The sequence below is a fragment of the Bombina bombina genome, chromosome 6 (genome assembly GCF_027579735.1).
Source record: "Bombina bombina isolate aBomBom1 chromosome 6, aBomBom1.pri, whole genome shotgun sequence".
Lineage (NCBI taxonomy): Eukaryota > Metazoa > Chordata > Amphibia > Anura > Bombinatoridae > Bombina > Bombina bombina.
In genome coordinates, this window is record NC_069504.1 from 772,446,287 (window position 1) to 772,470,575 (window position 24,289).

At 41.2% G+C, this 24,289-nt stretch overlaps 1 protein-coding gene across 1 annotated transcript in view; it reads right to left on the reverse strand.

The window, feature by feature from the left end:
* Positions 1-7,732: 7,732 nt before the first annotated feature.
* LOC128664605 (PDZ domain-containing protein GIPC1) overlaps positions 7,733-24,289 on the reverse strand; it is a 77,969-nt gene continuing 61,412 nt past the window's right edge. Inside the window, exon 7 of the mRNA XM_053719422.1 lies at positions 7,733-8,825. Within this exon, the coding sequence (XP_053575397.1) occupies positions 8,674-8,825 (152 nt within the window). The 3' untranslated portion in view covers positions 7,733-8,673. The remainder of the gene's footprint in view (positions 8,826-24,289) is intronic.

The window sequence follows — 24,289 nt, forward strand, 5'->3', positions numbered from 1 at the left end:
TTGTGGGAATATTCTCTTCCCTAACAGGAAATGGCAAAGAGGCACACAGCAAAAGCTGTCCATATAGCCCCTCCTCTGGCCCCGCCCCCCAGTCATTCGACCGACGGTTAGGAGAAAAAGGAGAAACTATAGGGTGCCGTGGTGACTGTAGTGTAAAGAGATAAAATATTTAAGCCTGACAAAAAGCCAGGGCGGGCCGTGGACCGGACACACCGTAGGAGAAAGGAATTTATCAGGTAAGATATAAATTCTGTTTTCTCCTACATAGGTGTGTCCGGTCCACGGCTTCATCCTTACTTGTGGGAACCAATACCAAAGCTATAGGACACGGATGAAGGGAGGGAACAAGTCAGGCGACCTAAACGGAAGGCACCACGGCTTGCAAAACCTTTCTCCCAAAAACAGCCTCCGAAGAGGCAAAAGTATTGAATTTGTAAAATGTTGTAAAACTATGCAGTGAAGACCAAGTCGCTGCCTTACAAACCTGATCAACAGAAGCCTCATTCTTAAAAGCCCATGTGGAAGCCACAGCCCTAGTAGAGTGAGCTGTGATTCGTTCAGGAGGCTGCCGTCCAGCAGTCTCATAAGCCAATCGGATGATGCTTTTCAGCCAAAAGGAAAGAGAGGTAGCAGTAGCTTTCTGCCCTCTCCTCTTACCAGAATAAACAACAAACAAGGATGAAGTTTGTCTGAAATCCTTAGTTGCCTCTAAGTAGAATTTTAGAGCACGGACCACATCCAGGTTGTGTAACAACCGTTCCTTCTTTGAAACTGGATTCGGACACAGGGAAGGAACAACTATTTCCTGGTTAATATTCCTGTTGGAAACCACTTTTGGAAGAAAACCAGGTTTGGTACGTAAAACTACCTTATCTGAATGGAAAACCAGATAGGGAGTAGAACACTGCAGAGCAGACAATTCAGAAACTCTTCTAGCAGAAGAAATAGCAAGCAAAAACAGAACTTTCCAAGATAGTAGCTTAATATCTATGGAATGTAAAGGTTCAAACGGAACCCCTTGAAGAACCGAAAGAACTAAATTTAGACTCCATGGAGGAGTCATAGGTCTGTAGACAGGCTTGATTCTAACTAATGCCTGTACAAACGCCTGTACATCTGGCACGGCTGCCAGTCGTTTGTGTAACAAAACAGACAGAGCAGATATCTGTCCTTTTAAGGAACTAGCTGACAAACCTTTATCCAAACCCTCTTGGAGAAAGGAAAGTATTCTAGGGATTTTGATTTTACTCCAAGAAAAACCTTTGGAATTGCACCAACAGATATATTTTTGCCATATCTTATGGTAAATTTTCCTAGTCACTGGTTTTCTGGCTTGAACCAGAGTGTCTATAACCGAATCAGAAAACCCACGCTTAGATAGAATCAAGCGTTCAATTTCCAAGCAGTCAGTTGCAGAGAGACTAGATTTGGATGTCTGAATGGACCTTGAACTAGAAGATCCTGCCTCAAAGGTAGCTTCCATGGTGGAACCGATGACATATTCACCAGATCTGCATACCAAGTCCTGCGTGGCCACACAGGGGCTATTAGAATCACCGAGGCCTTCTCCTGTTTGATCCTGGCTACAAGCCTGGGAAGGAGAGGGAACGGTGGAAAAACATAAGCCAGATTGAACGACCAGGGCGCCACTAATGCATCCACCAGTGCCGCCTTGGGATCCCTGGATCTGGACCAGTATCGAGGAACCTTGGAGTTCTGACGAGACGCCATCAGATCCATATCTGGGTTGCCCCATAGTTGAGTTAACTGGGCAAAAACCTCCGGGTGAAGTTCCCACTCCCCCGGATGGAAAGTCTGACGACTCAGATAATCCGCCTCCCAGTTGTCTACTCCTGGGATGTGAATCGCAGAAAGATGGCAGGAGTGATCCTCCGCCCATTTGATGATCTTGGAGACCTCTTTCATCGCTAAGGAACTCTTTGTTCCCCCCTGATGATTGATGTATGCTACAGTCGTCATGTTGTCCGACTGAAACCTTATGAACCTGGCCTCCGCTAGTTGAGGCCAAGCCAGGAGCGCATTGAATATCGCTCTCAGTTCCAAAATGTTTATCGGGAGAAGAGACTCTTCCCGAGACCATAGGCCCTGAGCTTTCAGAGAGTTCCAGACCGCGCCCCAGCCCAAGAGGCTGGCGTCGGTCGTGACAATGACCCACTCTGGTTTGTTGGTTTTAACCGGTTTTACACACTACAGTCCCAGCTACAGCTTTTGCTGTAGCTTTTACCTTCCTTAGGGGTCAACCACTACAGAAATCAGCCCTCCGGAGTCGTTTTCTGAGCCACAGGACCCTCTCACATGAAGCTGTATGCACTGCCTTTGAAATCAACTGCGCAACTGAGGCGCGAAAATGGGGCCTCCTCCCTCAGCATACTAGAGTGAAGGGGCCTTCCTGACTAGATTTAGGCGTCTAAAAACAAGCCAGATCTAATAAAAACGTTCCCAAGTGTATGTAAGTTTATAAAACATCCCAAATGCCATTAAAATGTAATAAACACCAATCGATTTGGCCCACAATCGTGTCTACCAGCATAAGAACTAGAAAAGTAAGCCTGTTATCTTGTTTTGCTGAGTTCAAAGAAAAATGGCTTAGCGTTTTCCCTGAAGGGAAAAATGACAGTCTTCTAGCAATAGCCTGTGTTGTTAGAAAGGAGACTAGTCATACCTGAAGCAGATGAGTCTGCAAACTGTTACCCCCAACTGAAGTTCTCTGGTTTCAACAGTCCTGTGTGGTAACAGCAATGGATTTTAGTTACTTGTGCTAAAATCATAGCCCTCTTTAACAGAAATCTTCATCACTTTTCTGTTGCTGAGTAAATAGTACAAGCCGGCACGATTTTAAAATAACAAACTCTTGATAGAAGAAATAAAAACTACAACTAAACACCACAAACTCTTTACCATCCCCGTGGAGATGCTACTTGTTCAGAGCGGCAAAGAGAATGACTGGGGGGCGGGGCCAGAGGAGGGGCTATATGGACAGCTTTTGCTGTGTGCCTCTTTGCCATTTCCTGTTAGGGAAGAGAATATTCCCACAAGTAAGGATGAAGCCGTGGACCGGACACACCTATGTAGGAGAAATAATGCCATACCTTATACACGTTTGCACACAGTGCTCTTTTCAAAGGAAGGACTTCATATGTCTTATAAGATATTACATGTTTTTAATTACCTCATATGATATGGAGGTCTTTTATTGTAAGCATAAATTCTGTACTATAATAAATGGTGGAACGATTTGATACAGGGTGGCTCTATTATTTTCCTTTTTGTGTTCTTATGCCTTATATTCCTGGAGACGGTTCTTGGAAGAGAAGCAGTTGGTTATAAAGATATTGAGAGACAACTTTCATCTGTGATCCCAAGGGATTTCCCTTGCACTGCGCGGCACTTACCTCATAGGATTGAGGTGGAGTGAAGTAGACCCCCAAAGGAACCAGTAACATCTAGTTGTTATCGTATTGGCTCTACAGTCTATAGATAAAAACTGTTTATATATTTTTCCACTAAGAAGATTCTTCAATAAAGTGACTTTGAATTTATTTACATTTTAAATATGATGTCCATCACCCATTAGTACCTTTTATCAAATATACAACTAAGCACTTTTTCATTAAGACTTTAGGAGACACCTATCTGATTTATGATACGCTCTCAGTACCTTATGTATTCACTCTTCTGTATGTGACATTTTAAAGTATATCTGTCATTCAATGTTTATAAGCTTTTTTGAGAGATATTATAACATGGTATCGCTATATTGAGCTACTATGATAGATTGACTTTTTATAAAGTCACTCTTATTTTACAATTCTAAATATATTTCTTTTGTTAGAATTAGAAGTGTATATATTTCTATTTGTTATCGAATTTATATACACTAACATCTTTTATGTTATTGAACTAATTGTTGCGCCACTAGAAACTCTCCTTTTTTGTTGGTCTGTTTGTTTGTAGTTGTTTTCCCCTTACATTTGGTTCTCTCTCATATCTCTCTCTCTCTCTATATATATATATATATATATATATATATATATATATATATATATATATATATATATATATATATATATATATTCAATCTATTGTGTGTGCCTGGAAGGATGGGCTCTGCTATGTAGTGTGTACTACTAACATGAGAGAATCTGTTAGGATTTATTGATTTGTATTGTGACAACATGCTACAAAACAATAAGTTTATAAAAAGAGACAAGGCAGTGGCAAACGTATAAAATATTTTAATAGATTTAGACATTTCTCTTTTAAGAAAGTAGAACACGGAATGTGAGAAGCAACAGTGATGCTTACTTAAGTGATGAAAGTGCCCCACCTGCAGGATGTCAATATTAATTACACTGGAAGATACCATAATTGCAGAACATCCCTTGGGATAGGGGAGGTTTAAATCCCATAAACACTGTATAAGAGGAGCTTAAAGGGACAAAAAAGCCAAAATTAAAAAGGGACAGTCTAGTCAAAATTAACCTTTCATGATTCAGATAGGGCATGCAATTTAAAACAACTTACCAATTTACTTTTATCATCATCAAATTTGCTTTGTTCATTTGGTGGTATTTGTTCAAATCTAAACCTAGGTAGGCTAATATTATAATTTCTAAGTCATTGAAGGCCACCTGTTATCTCAGAGCATTTTGACAGTTTTTCACAGCTAGACAGTGCTAGGTTGTGTGTGCCATATAGATTGTGCTCACTTCCGTGGAGTTATTTATGAGTCAGCACTGATTGGCTAAAATACAAGTCTGTCAAAAGAACTGAAATAAGGGAGCAGACTGCAGAGGCTTAGATACAAGGTAAAAAGTATATTAATATAACAGTGTTGATTATGCAAAACTGGGGAATGGGTAATAAAGGTATAATCTATCTTTTTCAAACAATAAAAAATCTGTAGTAGACTGTCCCTTTAAACTTTCATGATTTAGATTGTGCACATTTTGATAATAATAAAACTGTGTGCTTTTTCTGAGTCACCAGCTACTAGTGAGCATGTGCAAGATTAAGAGTATATATGTACAGTGAACACACCCCTGTTAAAATGAGACAAAGATAAATCATTTCAGAACTTTTTCCACCTTTAATGTGGCCTATAAACTGTACAACTCAATTGAAAAACAAACTGAAATCTTTTAGATAGAGGGAAGAAAAAATATAAAAATAAAATAATATGGTTGCATAAGTGTGCACACCCTTAAACTAATACTTTATTGAAGCACCTTTTGATTTTATTACAGCACTCAGTTTTTTTGGGTATGAGTTTTTCAGCATGGCACATTTTGACTTGGCAAGATTTGCCCACTCTTCTTAGCAAAAACACTCTAAATCTGTCAGAATGCAAGGGCATCTCCTGTGCACAGCCCTCTTCAGATCACCACACAGATTTCAATTGGATTCAGGTCTGGGCTCTTCTGGTGCAGCCATTACTTTGTTGATTTGGATTTATGTCTTTGTTTCGTTGTCATGCTGAAAGATGAAGTTCCTCTTCATGTTCAGCTTTCTAGCAGAAGCCTGAAGGTTTTGTGCCAATATTGACTGGTATTTGGAACTGTTCATTATTCCCTCTACCTTGACTAAGGCCCCAGTTTCAGCTGAAGAAAAAACAACCCCAAAGCATGATGCTGCCCCACCATGCTTCACTGTGGGTATGGTGTTCTTTTGGTCATGTGCAGTGTTGTTTTTGCACCAAACATATCTTTTGGAATTATGGCCAAAAAGTTCAACCTTGGTTTCATCAGACCAGAACACCTTTTCCCACATGCTTTTGGGAGACTTCAGATGCGTTTTTGCTAAATCTAGCCTGGCTGTTTTTCTTCGTAAGAAAAGGCTTTCGTCTTTCCACTCTACCCCATAGCCCAGACATATGAAAAATACGAGAGATTGTTTTCACATGTACCACACAGCCAGTACTTGCCAGATATTCCTGCAGCTCCTTTAATGTTGCTGTAGGCCTCTTGGTAGCCTCCAAGACCAGTTTTCTTCTCGTCTTTTCATCAATTTTGGAGGGACGTCCAGTTCTTGGTAATGTCACTGTTGTGCCATATTTTCTCCACTTGATGATGACTGTCTTCACTGTGTTCCATGGTATATCTAATGCCTTGGAAAAAAAATTGTACCCTTCTCCTGATTGATACCTTTTAACAATGAGATCCCTCTGATGCTTTGGGAGCTCTCTGTGGACCATGGCTTTTGCTATAGGATGCAACTAAGAATATTTCAGGAAAGACCAACTAGAGCAGCTGAACTTTATTTGGGGTTAATCAGAGGCACTTTAAATGATGGCAGGTGTATGCTGACTCCTATTTAACATGATTTTGAATGCGATTGCTTAATTCTGAACACAGCTACATCCCCAGTTATCCACACTTATGCAACCACATTATTTTAGTTTTTTTGTTTTCTTCCCTCCACCTAAAAGATTTCAGTTTATTTTTCAATTGAGTTGTACAGTTTATAAGTCACATTAAAGGTGGAAAAAGTTCTGAAATTATTTATCTTTGTCTCATCACAGAAACCTGACATTTTAACAGGGGTGTGTAGACTTTTTATATCCACTGTATATGCATTTTGTAATTGGCTGATGGCTTTCACATGATGCAAGGGGAAGGAAAATGGAACTGCAGTGTCCTTTTATTATGCATTTGTTGATTATGCAATGCCACTGTACTTACATATAATCATTTTTGTTTTCTTATGTTTATGGGCTATGATGGAACTTTGGTTACAAATAAAAACAAAACAGCCACATTTATTTGTGGTGGTAAAGTCACCTATACAGTAAAAATGACCTAAAGGGTACCCTAAGTTCACTCACAATATGTTAAAAGAGCAATTGTTTATTTGCATAAAGTTAAATCTACTATAGTAGTGCTATAGATGGCTGGCATAAAGGTCAAGGTCTTAAAAACAGATTATTATTATATTTAAAATGCGAGTTTTACTTTCATTTAGCCATTGTTTGTGTTTGCAGTCTTCACCAGAAACTCTGCACAACAAAAGTAAATCTAGAAAAGCTTAAATGGGACATAAAACTCAAAATGGGACTTTCATGGCTCTGATAGAGCATGCAGTTATAAGAAGCTTCTCCTATTATCAAATGTACTTCATTCTCTTGGTACCCATTGCTAAAAAAAGGTTACCTAGGTAGGCTCAGGAGCCACAATGCATTACTGGACTCTAGCTGGTGATTGGTAGCTACACTCATATACCTTTTGTCATTGGTTCACCAGATAAGTTTAGCAGGGTCCCAGTAGTGCATTGCTGCTCTGGAGCCGACTTAAAGTGAATGTAAATTTTGATGCTAAAGTGCCCGGTTTTTAAAACTTTGATTAAAAACAGGGGCACTTTAATTCATAAAAATTTTCATTTCACTCCTGTTGTGAAAAAAAAACTTACCTTTTAATCTTCACAGCAGCTCCAGCTTCCTCCACCTGTTTCAAAGCCTCTTCCTGGGTCTAAAATGAGGCATCAGCTTCCTCCAATCACAGCAGTGAATCAGACACTGAATCCCCCGGGGGGGAAGCTGTGATTGGAGAATGACCTATCAATCATTTCTGACATCAGAAATGGCTTGTGAGACCGGAGAAAGCTGGAGCTGCTGTGAAGTTTAAAAGGTAAGTTTTTTGTCACAACAGGAGTGAAATGTAAATTTTTATGAATTAAAGTGCCCCTGTTTTTAATCAAAGTTTTAAAAACCGGGCACTTTAGCATCAAAATTTACATTCACTTTAAACTAGGTGTTTAACTCCTTTGCAATAATAAAATCAGACCATTTTCTTTTTGAACTTTTATGTCCCTTTAATTTAGCAATCAAGTAGAATAATACAGGCAGACCATTGATAAAATGAAGGACCCTTTAAGAAAGAAAAGGACAGTTTGACTACATTACATCTACAGGAGACACTTTCATCACATAATAAAAGTTTCACTGTATCAAATTATGTAACAGAATCCTATTAGGAGTACACCTAACCCCATCACAGGGAAACACCATCTACTCTAATATTTAGAAATTTTATGACATTAAACACCATCCTACCCTACAAAACATTAGTTCCAAATATTTAGTCCTATGTATTTTACTAAAACGTTTTTGAAGTTTGCAGCTGAACAGTAGTGTTCCTAGAATTTCTTTAGTGTGTAGTCTCTGGTGTCAAATATTGTGGGACCCATCCCTGCTTTTAGAAAGATAGGAGTACAGTTAAGGATGAGAGCACCAACCTATAAAAGCCTTCTTAATGGAATTAAGGAGTACTACTGCCCATTTAACAATGGGAGGTATGGCAGTAACAATGTCATTTTCACAAGGCCCCCGAGATGTTGAAAGTCATTAGCGAAAGGTGCTTAATGCTAGGCCTCTTCTCCAAAAAGTCATTAAAGTGGATAAAGCTTCAGCAGGATAAATTCAGTCCTTAGCATATATCGAAGAGGCACATTTGTGCTTGTAACGGAATTTTTAACTGGCAGCAAAAATGATATCCTTCCGATAGCAGAGAGTCAGTCTCCTCATTCAGCAATTCAAGAGTTTATAGCTCCAACACAATACATCTCAATTGTAATAGAAGCAGTTTCTTGTGTTGAAGAGGTTGTAGGGTCAGCAGCAAGTTACTCCCCTTAGGGGAGACGAATGAGATGGAAAAGTGTTTAGTAGCGTCCAGCCTTAGCATCTCCTATTGCCCCCCAGACATCAAATACAAACTCATCTGGGAATCCAAAGTCTCCAAGAGAGCGGTCCAAGGCTTGAGAAAAGTCATCTGGGTTCTGTTTATCCAGACCTAGCTCCACCATGGTGCCAGCTGTAGAGATGAATTGAGAAAAAGGATGAACAGTAAAAGTCTACAAATGCTTAAGACATAAAGTGTGTGTGTCTTTTATTAACCACCTCTAGGGGGCATGTAACACATCAGACTATTTTACAGTTATATGCCAATATTGATATCCCATGTTTTGTTTGTATAATTAAACTTTGAGTAGTATGATATATAAAAACAGCAGAGTGCCACAGTTGTTTGTGGCACAATCCAACAGCTATCTGTGGCACTCCAAGCGAATTGTGGGTAATGCAGTCTGATACCCAGTCTCCCACACTTCTGGCATTACAGACTGGTATTTGCCTGTAGCATTCCCTATGAGAAGTTCTATGTATGTGTGTGTGTGTGTGTGTGTGTGTGTGAGAATTAAAGGGACAGTCTAGTATAAATTAAACTTTCATTATTCAGATAGGACTTTTAATTTTAATCAACTTTCCAATTTACTTTTATTATCAAATTTGCTTTTTTCTCTTGGTATTCTTAGTTTAATCTAAACATAGGTAGGCTCATGTGCTAATTTCTAAGCCTTTGAGGGCTGCCTCTTACCACAGGCTTTTTAAATCTCTTTTAAACACAAAGAGACAGAAAGTACATGTGGGCCATATAGATAACACTGTGTTCAGGCACAGGGGGTTATTTAAGATCTAGCACAACACAATGCTAAATTTAAGACAATAGATGATAAACAGTCACAGTCATGTGATCAGGGGCTGGAAGAAGGTTCTTAGTTACAAGGTAATCACAAAGGTAAAAAGTACATTAATATAACTGTGTTGGTTTTGCAAAACCGGGGAATGGGTAATAAAGGGATTATCTATCTTTTAAAACAATAACAATTCTATGGTAGACTGTCCCTTTAATGTAAACAGTAAACATAACACATAAAACAATAATGATTAGACTGGATTAACCCTTTGGCTGCTAAGCCATTTCGCACCTGTGTGCTAAGCTGGTGTTGAGCTTTTTTTGCAGTTCACGTTTAAACACATTTAGAAGTAAAGTTTGTGTGAATAAACTTCACAAACTATATATTTTTTTCAGCAGACCCAGCAGATTCAAAATGTTCCATTATTACATGTGTATGTATCATCAGGTTTAATAAAAAAAAGGACATAAAAATGTATGCTTACCAGGTAAATTTCTTTCTTTCCGGACATGAAGAGTCCACAACGTCATTCCAATTACTAGGGAGATATTCGCTCCTGGCCAGCAGGAGGAGGCAAAGAGCACAACAGCAAAGCTGTTAAGTGTCACTTCCCTTACCCATAACCCCTAGTCATTCAGCCGAATGGAAAAGGAAGATAACACAAAGGTGTAGAGGTGTCTGATGTTTAATAAAAATTACTATCTAATCCAAAGGGAGGGGTCGTGGACTCTCCATGTCCGGAAAGAAAGAAATTTATCAGGTAAGCATAAATTTTGTTTTCTCTTTCTTAAGACATGGAGAGTCCACAACGTCATTCCAATTACTAAAGGGAACCAATACCCAAGCTAGAGGACACGGAATGAATAGGGAGGAAGAACAAGAAAGGCAGACCTAAACAGAAGGCACCACCGCTTGAAGATCCTTTCTCCCAAATGAAGCCTCAGCTGAGGCAAACAAATCAAAATTTGTATAATTTGGAAAAAGTATGCAGAGTACCTAGTGGCAGCCTTGCAAATCTGTTCCACAGGAGCTTCATTTTTGAAAGTCCAAGAAGAGGAGACAGCCCTAGTGGAATGAGCTGTAAGTCTCTCAGGAGACTGCTGTCCAGCAGTCTCATAAGCAAAACAAATCATACTTCTCAACCAGGATGGAAAGAGAAGTATATGTAGCCTTCTGACCTTTACGCTTTCCAGAGAAACAAACCTAAGAAATCACCATTGTAGCTGGAACAAGGGAACTCTTCTCCAGATTCACTTTCCATCCGTGGGAACATAGAAAAGACAAGATCTCTGTATGAGAGTTTGCTTGTTGAAAAGATGGCGCCTGAACCACTGTTGTCCAGATAAGGTGCCATTGCAATTCCTTGGGACCTGACAACTGCCAAGAGAGCCCCCAGAACCTTTGAGAAGATTCTGAGAGCTGTGGCAAGGCCAAACGGAAGAGCAACAAACTGAAAGTGCTTGTCTAGAAAAGCAAATATCAGAAACTGGTGATGATACCTGTGGATGGTAACATGAAGACACACTTCCTTCAGGTCTATGGTAGTCATTAACGGACCCTCTTGGACCAAAGGAAGAATGGAACGAATGGTTTCCATTTTGAAGGAAGGGACCCTGAGAGACTTGTTGAGACACTTTAGGTTTAAAATGGGTCAAAAAGTTCCCTCTTTTTTTGGAACCACAAACAGATTTGAATAAAATCCTAGGCCCTGTTCTCTTACACTAACAGGAACAATCACTCCCAGGGAGAAAAGATCCTGAACACACCTTAAGAATGCCTCTCTTTTTTCCTGATCCACAGATAACCTTGTAAATCTGCCCTTGAGATGACAAGATTTGAATTATATTTTGTACCCCTGAGATACTATGTCCACAGCCCAAGGATCTGGGACATCTCGTATCCACGCTAGACAAAACAAGGAAGTCTGACCCCCACTTGAACCGATCCCAGACCGGGGGGCAGACACTTCATGCTTATTTAGTCTCAGCAGAGGGCTTATTTGATTGTTTTACGTTGTTCCAAGACTGATTGGGTTTCCAGGAAGACTTGGAAGAGGGAGAGGAAGACTTTTTACCCTTGAAGTTACGAAAGGAACTAAATTTACTCCGACGTCCTTTAGGTCTATTCTTTTTGTCTTGTGGTAGAAAGGACCCCTTTCCACCCGTAATTTCAGAAATTATCTCCGCCAGACCAGGACCAAACAGGGTCTTACTCTTGTAAGGTAGCGATAGGAGCTTGGACTTAGAGGTAACATCAGCTGACCATGATTTTAGCCACAGGGCCCTGCGGGCTAGGACAGTGAAGCCAGACATCTTGGCTCCCAGTCTAATGACTTGCATGTTAGCATCAGAGATAAAGGCATTGGCTAGTTTGAGAGCCTTAATCCTATCTTGGATCTCCTCTAACGGAGTATCCTCTAAAATCAGTTCGGACAGGGTATCGCACCAATAAGATGCTGCACTTGCTACTGTGGCAATACAAACTGCAGGTTGCCATTGTAGACCCTGATGAACAGTTTTTTTGTCCATGGGTTCCTTAAAAAAACAGCCTATCCTCAATAGGAATTGTGGTTCTCTTATCCAGAGTAGAAATAGCCCCTTCTACTTTAGGAACTGTGTGCCATGAGTCTCGAATGGAGACAGCAACAGGAAACATCTTTTTAAAAATGGGAGACTGGGGGGAAAGGTATCCCAGGTTTATCCCATTCCTGTGCAATGATCTCCGACACACGGTCTGGAACAGGAAATACTTCCACAGCGGAAGGAACATCACAGTATTTGTTAAGTTTACTCGATTTCTTCGGGATTACAGAGACAGAAGCGTCAGTCGTCAAGAGTAGCAAAAATATCCTTTAGCAGTAAGAGGAGATGCTCAACCTTAAATCTGGAGTTTACCTCTTCAGAATCAGACAACAGAATTATACTCAGGATAGGATTAGAGTGGTTTAAAAGAATAAATCAATGTCCACTTTCATGGTGATTCTAACTGTCCCACTGTAAATCAACACTCACTCCAATAATAGTACAATTAAGTACCTGCTCTCCCAGTGCTGGATCTCTGTCGAATGCGCTCCTAGCTCAAACACTCCGGTGCAGAGGGGGCTCAGTTATCTTTACGGTACACCAGTAAACAAGCTTGCTTCTCTCCCTCTCACCATCCAGGCGTCTGGCGTGCGACTTTCCAAACCAACTCACGGGTGCTGTGGTGACGTCATCACAAGTAGCGGAGTCGAGTGGAATACAGATGATAGGCAATAGTCCACTGTATCAAGGTAATGGATCTTCTGGATTCACATGAATATAGAAAAGAGAAGACTATCCACTCCTTCAATTGCAAAATAAAACAAACTTTTATTGAAAACTTTTAAAATAGCATAGGAAAGCAGGTGCAGCACTTGGGCTTACACGTTTCGACTGTATAGCCGTAATCATATCCTATAGTGCTGTGCCTTACACTCCTATTTATTAAACGGAGAAGAAAAATTAATTGGCTCCAGTTAAAACCATAGATTAAATGAAGAAACGCCCACTTTGATTAACCCTTTAAGTAGGGATGCAACGAAATTTCGGCCACCAAAATTTTCGGCCAAAAATGGGCCTAACCTATTTTGGCCGAAAGAGAGGCAAACTGGCCGAAAATTGCATGCTATATCTGTGCCACACTTACACTTGCTGGCCACCACAACCGCATCCACCCACACCTAAAATTTAGACAGGTGCAGCTAGAGGCTTTCGAGGCCATTAGGTTAGTAAACTACATTTCCCACAATGCCACTCACACACGAACAGCACAGCCTCCTCCCTTCCTATCTATCTAGAGCGGTTCTTTCTGAAAGGCTCCGGTATTCTTTGGATTTAGTGCTGACGTTAGTGTGGAGGAAGAGTTGGTCGGGTTCAGCTCTGTTAGAGACAACGGAGGTTTGATTTATAGCAGCCTAAAATGGAGCAACCCCCCCTCTACCTCCCCGCACTACAAAGCTGTAAATCAAACCTCCGTTGTCTCTAAGGGAGCTGAACTGCTGAACTGGAGCAACTCTTCCTCCACACTAACAACAGGTACACATTGTCCCTAGTCCTCAATCAAAGTCCCATTGGCAGGATAATAACATATACGTGGAAACCTTCCTGACTTAGTTTTAGTCAACTGACATGAAAACTGAAATTGCAAGATATTACTAATAAGGATCCACTATTTCTCCAACATAGGTGTGTCCGGTCCACGGCGTCATCCTTACTTGTGGGGATATTCTCTTCCCCAACAGGAAATGGCAAAGAGCCCAGCAAAGCTGGTCACATGATCCCTCCTAGGCTCCGCCTTCCCCAGTCATTCTCTTTGCCGTTGCACAGGCAACATCTCCACGGAGATGGCTCAGAGTTTTTTGGTGTTTAAATGTAGTTTTTATTCTTCAATCAAGAGTTTGTTATTTTAAAATAGTGCTGGTATGTACTATTTACTCTGAAACAGAAAAGAGATTAAGATTTCTGTTTGTAAGAGGAAAATGATTTTAGCAACCGTTACTAAAATCGATGGCTGTTTCCACACAGGACTGTTGAGAGGAATTAACTTCAGTTGGGGGAAACAGTGAGCAGACTTTGGCTGCTTGAGGTATGACACATTTCTAACAAGACTTGGTAATGCTGGAAGCTGTCATTTTCCCTATGGGATCCGGTAAGCCATTTTCTTAATTTTCAATATAAGAATACAAGGGCTTCACAAGGGCTTTAAAGACTGGTAGACATTTTTCTGGGCCAAAACGATTACTATATAAGCATGTTTAATGGTTTATAACTTAGGAGAGTTATTTTAATCTTGGCAAATTGTTAAAAAAACGGACAGGCACTGTATTGGACACCTTTTTCACTGGGGGCCTTTCCTAGTCATAGGCAGAGCCTCATTTTCGCGCCACTAATGCGCAGTTGTTTTTGAGAAGCAAGGCATGCAGATGCATGTGTGAGGTGCTCAGATCCACTGAAAAAGCTTATTGAAGGCGTCATTTGGTATCGTATTCCCCTCTGGGCTTGGTTGGGTCTCAGCAAAGCAGATACCAGGGACTGTATAGGGGTTAAATGTAAAAACGGCTCCGGTTCCGTTATTTTAAGAGTTAATGCTTTCAAATTTGGTGTGCAATACTTTTAAGGCTTTAAGACACTGTGGTGAAATTTTGGTGAATTTTGAACATTTCCTTCATACTTTTGCGTATATTCAGTAAAAAAGTGTGTTCAGTTTAAAATTTAAAGAGACAGTAACGGTTTTATTTTAAAACGTTTTTTGTGCTTTGTTACCAAGTTTATGCCTATTAACATGTCTGAACTATCAGATAGACGATGTTCTGTATGTTCGGAAGCCAAGGTTCCTATCCATTTAAATATATGTGATAAATGTGACAAACAAAGTAGGGACAATGATACCACTGATAATAATGTTGCCCAAAACGATTCCTTAAGTGAGGGGAGTAAGCATGGTACTGCATCATCCCCTTCTATGTCTACACCAGTCTTGCCCACTCAGGAGGCCCCTAGTACATCTAGTGCGCCAATCCTCCTTACTATGCAACAATTAACGGCTGTAATGGATAATTCTATTAAAAACATTTTAGCCAAAATGCCCACTTATCAGCGAAAGCGCGACTGCTCTGTTTTAGATACTGAAGAGCATGAGGACGCTGATGATAATGGTTCTGACATGCCCTTACACCAGTCTGAAAGGGCTAGGGAGGTTTTGTCTGAGGGAGAAATTTCAGATTCAGGAAAAATTTCTCAACAAGCTGAACCTGATGTTATTACATTTAAATTTAAATTGGAACATCTCCGCGCTCTGCTTAAGGAGGTGTTATCTACTCTGGATGATTGTGACAATTTGGTCATTCCAGAGAAATTATGTAAAATGGACAGGTTCCTAGAGGTCCCGGTGCCCCCCGAAGCTTTTCCTATACCCAAGCGGGTGGCGGACATTGTAAATAAAGAATGGGAAAGGCCCGGCATACCTTTTGTCCCTCCCCCTATATTTAAGAAATTATTTCCTATGGTCGACCCCAGGAAGGACTTATGGCAGACAGTCCCCAAGGTCGAGGGGGCGGTTTCTACTCTAAACAAACGCACCACTATCCCTATAGAAGATAGTTGTGCTTTTAAAGATCTTATGGACAAAAAATTAGAGGGTTTGCTTAAAAAGATGTTTGTTCAGCAAGGTTACCTTCTACAACCAATTTCATGCATTGTTCCTGTCACTACAGCAGCGTGTTTCTGGTTTGAGGAACTAGAAAAGTCGCTCAATCAAGCATCCTCTTATGAGGAGGTTATGAGCAGAGTTCAAGCACTTAAGTTGGCTAACTCTTTTACCTTAGACGCCACTTTGCAATTAGCTAGATTAGCGGCGAAAAATTCAGGGTTTGCTATTGTGGCGCGCAGAGCGCTTTGGCTAAAGTCTTGGTCAGCGGATGCGTCCTCCAAGAACAAATTACTTAACATACCTTTCAAGGGGAAAACGCTGTTTGGCCCTGACTTGAAAGAGATTATTTCAGATATCACTGGGGGTAAGGGCCACGCCCTTCCTCAGGATAGGTCTTTTAAGGCTAAAAATAAACCAAATTTTCGTCCCTTTCGCAGAAACGGACCAGCCTCAAGTTCTACATCCTCTAAGCAAGAGGGTAATACTTCTCAAACCAAGCCAGCCTGGAGGCCAATGCAAGGCTGGAACAAAGGTAAGCAGGCCAAGAAACCTGCCACTGCTACCAAGACAGCATGAGATGTTGGCCCCCGATCCGGGACCGGATCTGGTGGGGGGCAGACTTTCTCTCTTCGCTCAGGCTTGGGCAAGAGATGTTCTGGATCCTTGGGCGCTAGAAATAGTCTCCCAAGGTTATCTTCTGGAATTCAAGGAGCTACCCCCAAGGGGAAGGTTCCACAGGTCTCAATTGTCTTCAGACCACATAAAAAGACAGGCATTCTTACATTGTGTAGAAGACCTGTTAAAAATGGGAGTGATTCATCCTGTTCAATTAGGAGAACAAGGGATGGGATTCTACTCCAATCTGTTCATAGTTCCCAAAAAAGAGGGAACATTCAGACCAATCTTAGATCTCAAGATCCTAAACAAATTTCTCAAGGTTCCATCGTTCAAAATGGAAACCATTCGGACAATTCTTCCTACCATCCAGGAAGGTCAATTCATGACCACGGTGGATTTAAAGGATGCGTATCTACATATTCCTATCCACAAGGAACATCATCGGTTCCTAAGGTTCGCCTTTCTGGACAAGCATTACCAGTTTGTGGCGCTTCCATTCGGATTAGCCACTGCTCCAAGAATTTTCACAAAGGTACTAGGGTCCCTTCTAGCGGTGCTAAGACCAAGGGGCATTGCAGTAGTACCTTACTTGGACGACATACTGATTCAAGCGTCGTCTCTACCTCAAGCAAAGGCTCATACGGACATTGTCCTAGCCTTTCTCAGATCTCACGGGTGGAAAGTGAACGTAGAAAAAAGTTCTCTATCTCCGTCAACAAGAGTTCCCTTCTTGGGAACAATAATAGACTCCTTAGAAATGCGAATTTTTCTGACAGAGGCCAGAAAATCAAAACTTCTAAGCTCTTGTCAAGTACTTCATTCTGTTCTTCTTCCTTCCATAGCGCAGTGCATGGAAGTAATAGGTTTGATGGTCGCGGCAATGGACATAGTTCCTTTTGCGCGAATTCATCTAAGACCATTACAACTGTGCATGCTCAGTCAGTGGAATGGGGATTATACAGACTTGTCTCCGACGATACAAGTAGATCAGAGGACCAGAGATTCACTTCGTTGGTGGCTGACCCTGGACAACCTGTCACAAGGGATGAGCTTCCGCAGACCAGAGTGGGTCATTGTCACGACCGACGCCAGTCTGGTGGGCTGGGGCGCGGTCTGGGAACCCCTGAAAGCTCAGGGTCTTTGGTCTCGGGAAGAATCTCTTCTCCCGATAAACATTCTGGAACTGAGAGCGATATTCAATGCTCTCAAGGCTTGGCCTCAGCTAGCAAAGGCCAAATTCATACGGTTTCAATCAGACAACATGACGACTGTTGCGTATATCAACCATCAGGGGGGAACAAGAAGTTCCCTGGCGATGGAAGAAGTGACCAAAATAATTCAATGGGTGGAGACTCACTCCTGCCACTTGTCTGCAATCCACATCCCAGGAGCGGAAAATTGGGAAGCGGATTTTCTGAGTCGTCAGACATTTCATCCGGGGGAGTGGGAACTCCATCCGGAAATCTTTGCCCAAATAATTCAATTGTGGGGCATTCCAGACATGGATCTGATGGCGTCTCATCAGAACTTCAAGGTTCCTTGCTACGGGTCCAGATCCAGGGATCCCAAGGCGACTCTAGTGGATGCACTAGTAGCACCTTGGAGCTTCAACCTAGCTTATGTGTTCCCACCGTTTCCTCTCATTCCCAGGCTGGTAGCCAGGATCAAACAGGAGAGGGTATCGGTGATCTTGATAGCTCCTGCGTGGCCACGCAGGACTTGGTATGCAGATCTGGTGAATATGTCATCGGCTCCACCATGGAAGCTACCTTTGAGACAGGACCTTCTTGTTCAAGGTCCGTTCGAACATCCGAATCTTCCCTCACTCCAACTGACTGCTTGGAGATTGAACGCTTGATTTTATCAAAGCGAGGGTTCTCAGATTCTGTCATTGATACTCTTGTTCAGGCTAGAAAGCCTGTAACTAGAAAAATCTACCATAAAATATGGAAAAAATATATCTGTTGGTGTGAATCTAAAGGATTCCCATGGAACAAGATAAAAATTCCTAAGATTCTATCCTTTCTTCAAGAAGGTTTGGAGAAAGGATTATCTGCAAGTTCTTTGAAGGGACAGATTTCTGCTTTATCTGTTTTACTTCACAAAAAGCTGGCGGCTGTGCCAGATGTTCAAGCTTTTGTTCAGGCTCTGGTTAGAATCAGGCCTGTTTACAAACCTTTGACTCCTCCTTGGAGTCTCAATTTAGTTCTTTCAGTTCTTCAGGGGGTTCCGTTTGAACCCCTACATTCCGTTGATATCAAGTTATTATCTTGGAAAGTTTTGTTTTTGGTTGCAATTTCTTCTGCTAGAAGAGTTTCAGAGTTATCTGCTCTGCAGTGTTCTCCTCCTTATTTGGTGTTCCATGCAGATAAGGTGGTTTTGCGTACTAAACCTGGTTTTCTTCCGAAAGTTGTTTCTAACAAAAATATTAACCAGGAGATAGTCGTGCCTTCTTTGTGTCCGAATCCAGTTTCAAAGAAGGAACGTTTGTTGCACAATTTGGATGTAGTTCGTGCTCTAAAATTCTATTTAGAGGCTACAAAGGATTTCAGACAAACATCTTCCTTGTTTGTTGTTTATTCTGGTAAAAGGAGAGGTCAAAAAGCAACTTCTACCTCTCTCTCTTTTTGGCTTAAAAGCATCATCAGATTGGCTTATGAGACTGCCGGACGGCAGCCTCCTGAAAGAATCACAGCTCATTCCACTAGGGCCGTGGCTTCCACATGGGCCTTCAAGAACGAGGCTTCTGTTGATCAGATATGTAAGGCAGCGACTTGGTCTTCACTGCACACTTTTACCAAATTTTACAAATTTGATACTTTTGCTTCTTCTGAGGCTATTTTTGGGAGAAAGGTTTTGCAAGCCGTGGTGCCTTCCATCTAGGTGACCTGATTTGCTCCCTCCCATCATCCGTGTCCTAAAGCTTTGGTATTGGTTCCCACAAGTAAGGATGACGCCGTGGACCGGACACACCTATGTTGGAGAAAACAGAATTTATGTTTACCTGATAAATTTCTTTCTCCAATGGTGTGTCCGGTCCACGGCCCGCCCTGGTTTTTTAATCAGGTCTGATGATTTATTTTCTCTAACTACAGTCACCACGGTATCATATGATTTCTCCTATGCAAATATTCCTCCTTTACGTCGGTCGAATGACTGGGGAAGGCGGAGCCTAGGAGGGATCATGTGACCAGCTTTGCTGGGCTCTTTGCCATTTCCTGTTGGGGAAGAGAATATCCCCACAAGTAAGGATGACGCCGTGGACCGGACACACCGTTGGAGAAAGAAGTCAGGTAAACATAAATTCTGTTTTTTTATGTTTTGTTAGAGAGCACAAGTATTTATCAAATGTTAAACTATTAGAGCTGTCATTCACATAAGTGCCTTAAACAGAGAGCTGTCATTCACATAAGTGCCTTACACAGAGAGCTGTCATTCACATAAGTGCCTTAAGCAGAGAGCTGTCATTCACATAAGTGCCTTAAGCAGAGAGCTGTCATTCACATAAGTGCCTTAAGCAGAGAGCTGTCATTCACATAAGTGCCTTAAGCAGAGAGCTGTCATTCACATAAGTGCCTTAAGCAGAGAGCTGTCATTCACATAAGTGCCTTAAGCAGAGAGCTGTCATTCACATAAGTGCCTTAAGCAGAGAGCTGTCATTCACATAAGTGCCTTACGCAGAGAGCTGTCATTCACATAAGTGCCTTACGCAGAGAGCTGTCATTCACATAAGTGCCTTACGCAGAGAGCTGTCATTCACATAAGTGCCTTACGCAGAGAGCTGTCATTCACATAAGTGCCTTATGCAGAGAGCTGTCATTCACATAAGTGCCTTACGCAGAGAGCTGTCATTCACATAAGTGCCTTAAGCAGAGAGCTGTCATTCACATAAGTGCCTTAAGCAGAGAGCTGTCATTCACATAAGTGCCTTAAGCAGAGAGCTGTCATTCACATAAGTGCCTTAAGCAGAGAGCTGTCATTCACATAAGTGCCTTAAGCAGAGAGCTGTCATTCACATAAGTGCCTTACACAGAGAGCTGTCATTCACATAAGTGCCTTACACAGAGAGCTGTCATTCACATAAGTGCCTTAAGCAGAGAGCTGTCATTCACATAAGTGCCTTAAGCAGAGAGCTGTCATTCACATAAGTGCCTTAAGCAGAGAGCTGTCATTCACATAAGTGCCTTAAGCAGAGAGCTGTCATTCACATAAGTGCCTTAAGCAGAGAGCTGTCATTCACATAAGTGCCTTAAGCAGAGAGCTGTCATTCACATAAGTGCCTTAAACAGAGAGCTGTCATTCACATAAGTGCCTTAAGCAGAGAGATGTCATTCACATAAGTGCCTTAAGCAGAGAGCTGTCATTCACATAAGTGCCTTAAGCAGAGAGCTGTCATTCACATAAGTGCCTTAAGCAGAGAGCTGTCATTCACATAAGTGCCTTAAACAGAGAGCTGTCATTCACATAAGTGCCTTAAGCAGAGAGCTGTCATTCACATAAGTGCCTTAAACAGAGAGCTGTCATTCACATATGTAACAAAATTTAGAAACTATTTAGCATGGGTGGTTTTTTTTGGTGGTTGTAGATGTGTAACATATTTTGGGGGTCAAAGTTAGAAAGAGTGTGGTTTTTTCCATTTTTTCCTCATATTTTATCATTTTTTTATATAGTAAATGATAAGATATGATGAAAATAATGGTATCGTTAGAAAGTCCATTTAATGGCGACAAAAACGGTATATAATATGTGAGGGTACAGTAAATGAGTAAGAGGAAAATTACAGCTAAACACAAACACCGCAAAAATTTAAAAATAGCTCTGGTCCCAAACTGACAGAAAAGTGATGTGGTCATTAAGGGGTTAAGGCACTTATGTAACTGGCTGCTCTTTGTATAAAGGCACTTCTGTGAATTACAGCTTTGTATACTGTAAATGACAGCTCTCTGTATAAGGCACTAAGGTGCCCTATTAATAGAGAGAGCTGTAATAAGCAGCAGTGCATTATACAGAGAGCTGTCATTTACAAAAGAGCCTTATACAGAGAGCTGTAGTTTACAGAAGTGCTTTAAAACAGAGAGCAGCCAGTATCAGAAGAGCCTTAAACAAAGTGCTGTCAGTAACAGCTCTCTATATAAACCTCTGCTGTTACTAACATCTCTCTGTATAAACCTCTTTTGTTACTAACAGCTCTCTATATAAGGCTCTTGTTACTAACATCTCTCTGTATAAGGCTCTTTTGTTACTAACAGGAGCGCTTTATACAGAGAGTTGCCAGTATCAGAAGAGCCTTATACAAAAGTTCTGTCAGTAACAGATGTGCCTTATACAGATAGATGTCAGTAACAGAAGGGTCTTATACAGAGAGATGTCAGTATCAAGAGCCTTATACAGAGAGATGTTAGTAACAGGAGAGCTTTATACAGAGATGTTAGTAACTGAAGAGCCTTATACAGAGAACGGTCAGTAAAAGATGAGCTTTCAACAAACAAATATCAACAGCAAACTTAGAGTCTTATACAGAGATTTGTTTAAAGGGATTTGAAACCCAAAATTTTTCTCTTTCATAATTCAGATAGAGCAGTGATTTTAAACAACTTTCTAATTTACTTCTATTCATTTTTCTTCGTTCTCTTGGTATATTTTTTTGAAAAGCAGGGACGTTAGCATAGGAGCGGCCCATTTCTGGTGCACTATTTAATATCAACAATATATTATTCTTCATTCAGTCCTATATAACAGAAACTGATTTAACAGATTTTTATTTATATTGGTTTATTAAGTTATTTTCTGTCTAATTTTGGCGAGTTACTTTCAATAAAAGTTTATTTTAATGGCTTGTAGTTTTTCATTTTAGAGTAATTAAATTCATTAAAAAGTCTAATATTATTAATACAATTATAGAAAACAGAATTTATGCTTACCTGATAAATTACTTTCTCTTGTGATGTATCCAGTCCACGGGTTCATCCTTTACTTGTGGGATATTCTCCTTCCTAACAGGAAGTGGCAAAGAGAGCACACAGCAGAGCTGTCCATATAGCTCCCCCTCTAGCTCCACCCCCCAGTCATTCGACCGAAGGTTAGGAAGAAAAATGAGAAACCATAGGGTGCAGTGGTGACTGTAGTTTAAACAAAAAAATCTACCTGACTTAATAGCCAGGGCGGGCCGTGGACTGGATACACCACAAGAGAAAGTAATTTATCAGGTAAGCATAAATTCTGTTTTCTCTTGTAAGGTGTATCCAGTCCACGGGTTCATCCTTTACTTGTGGGATACCAATACCAAAGCTTTAGGACACGGATGAAGGGAGGGAACAAGACAGGTACCTTAAACGGAAGGCACCACTGCTTGTAAAACCTTTCTCCCAAAAATAGCCTCCGAAGAAGCAAAAGTATTGAATTTGTAAAATTTAGAAAAAGTATGCAGCGAAGACCAAGTCGCTGCCTTACAAATCTGTTCAACAGAAGCCTCATTTTTAAAAGCCCATGTGGAAGCCACTGCTCTGGTAGAATGAGCAGTAATTGCTTCAGGAGGCTGCTGGCCAGCAGTCTCATAGGCCAAACGGATGATGCTTTTCAGCCAAAAGGAAAGAGAGGTAGCGGTCGCCTTCTGACCTCTCCTCTTACCAGAATAGATAACAAACAAAGAAGTTGTTTGTCTGAAATCCTTAGTTGCTTGTAAATAGAACTTTAAAGCACGAACCACATCAAGATTGTGTAACAGACGTTCCTTCTTCAACTAAGGATTAGGACACAGAGAAGGAACAACAATTTCCTGGTTAATATTCTTATTAGACACAACCTTAGGAAGAAAACCAGGTTTGGTACGTAAAACTACCTTATCTGCGTGGAACACCAAGTAAGGTGAGTCACACTGTAAGGCAGATAACTCTGAAACTCTTTGAGCAGAAGAGATAGCTACCAAAAACAAAAACTTTCCAAGATAAAAGTTTAATATCTATGGAATGTAAAGGTTCAAACGGAACCCCTTGCAGAACTGAAAGAACTAAATTCAGACTCCATGGCGGAGCCACAGGTCTATAAACAGGCTTGATTCTGACTAAACGCTTGAACGTCTGGTACCTCTGTCAGACGTTTGTGTAAAAGAATAGACAAAGCAGATATCTGTCCTTTTAAGGAACTAGCTGATAATCCTTTCTCCAATCCTTCTTGGAGAAAGGACAATATCCTGGGAATCCTAATCTTACTCCATGAGTAACCCTTGGATTCGCACCAACAAAGATATTTTCGCCAAATCTTATGGTAGATTTTCCTGGTGACAGGCTTTCTAGCCTGAATCAGGGTATCGATAACCGACTCAGAGAAACCACGCTTAGATAGAATTAGGCGTTCAATCTCCAAGCAGTCAGACGCAGAGAAATTAGATTTGGATGTTTGAAAGGACCTTGAAGTAGAAGGTCCTGCCTCATTGGCAGAGTCCATGGTGGAACGGATGACATGTCCACTAGGTCTGCATACCAAGTCCTGCGTGGCCACGCAGGTGCTATTAGAATCACCAACGCCCTCTCCTGCTTGATTCTGGCAACCAGACGAAGGAGAGGAAACGGTGGAAACACATAGGCGAGATTGAAGGACCAAGGCGCTGCTAAAGCATCTATCAACACCGCCTGGGGATCCCGGGACCTGGACCCGTAAAGAGGAAGTTTGGCATTCTGACGGGACGCCATCAGATCCAATTCTGGAGTGCCCCATAGCTGAGTCAGCTGGGCAAATACCTCCAGGTGGAGTTCCCACTCCCCCGGATGAAAAGTCTGACGACTTAGAAAATCCGCTTCCCAGTTGTCTACTCCTGGGAGGTGGCAAGAGTGATCCTCCATCCAACCTGATTATTTTGGTTACTTCCATCATTGCTAGGGGACTCCTTGTTCCCCCTTGATGGTTGATGTAAGCTACAGTCGTGATGTTGTCCGACTGAAATCTGATGAATTTGGCCGCAGTTAGCTGAGGCCATGCCTGAAGAGCGTTGAATATCGCCCTCAGTTCCAGAATGTTTATC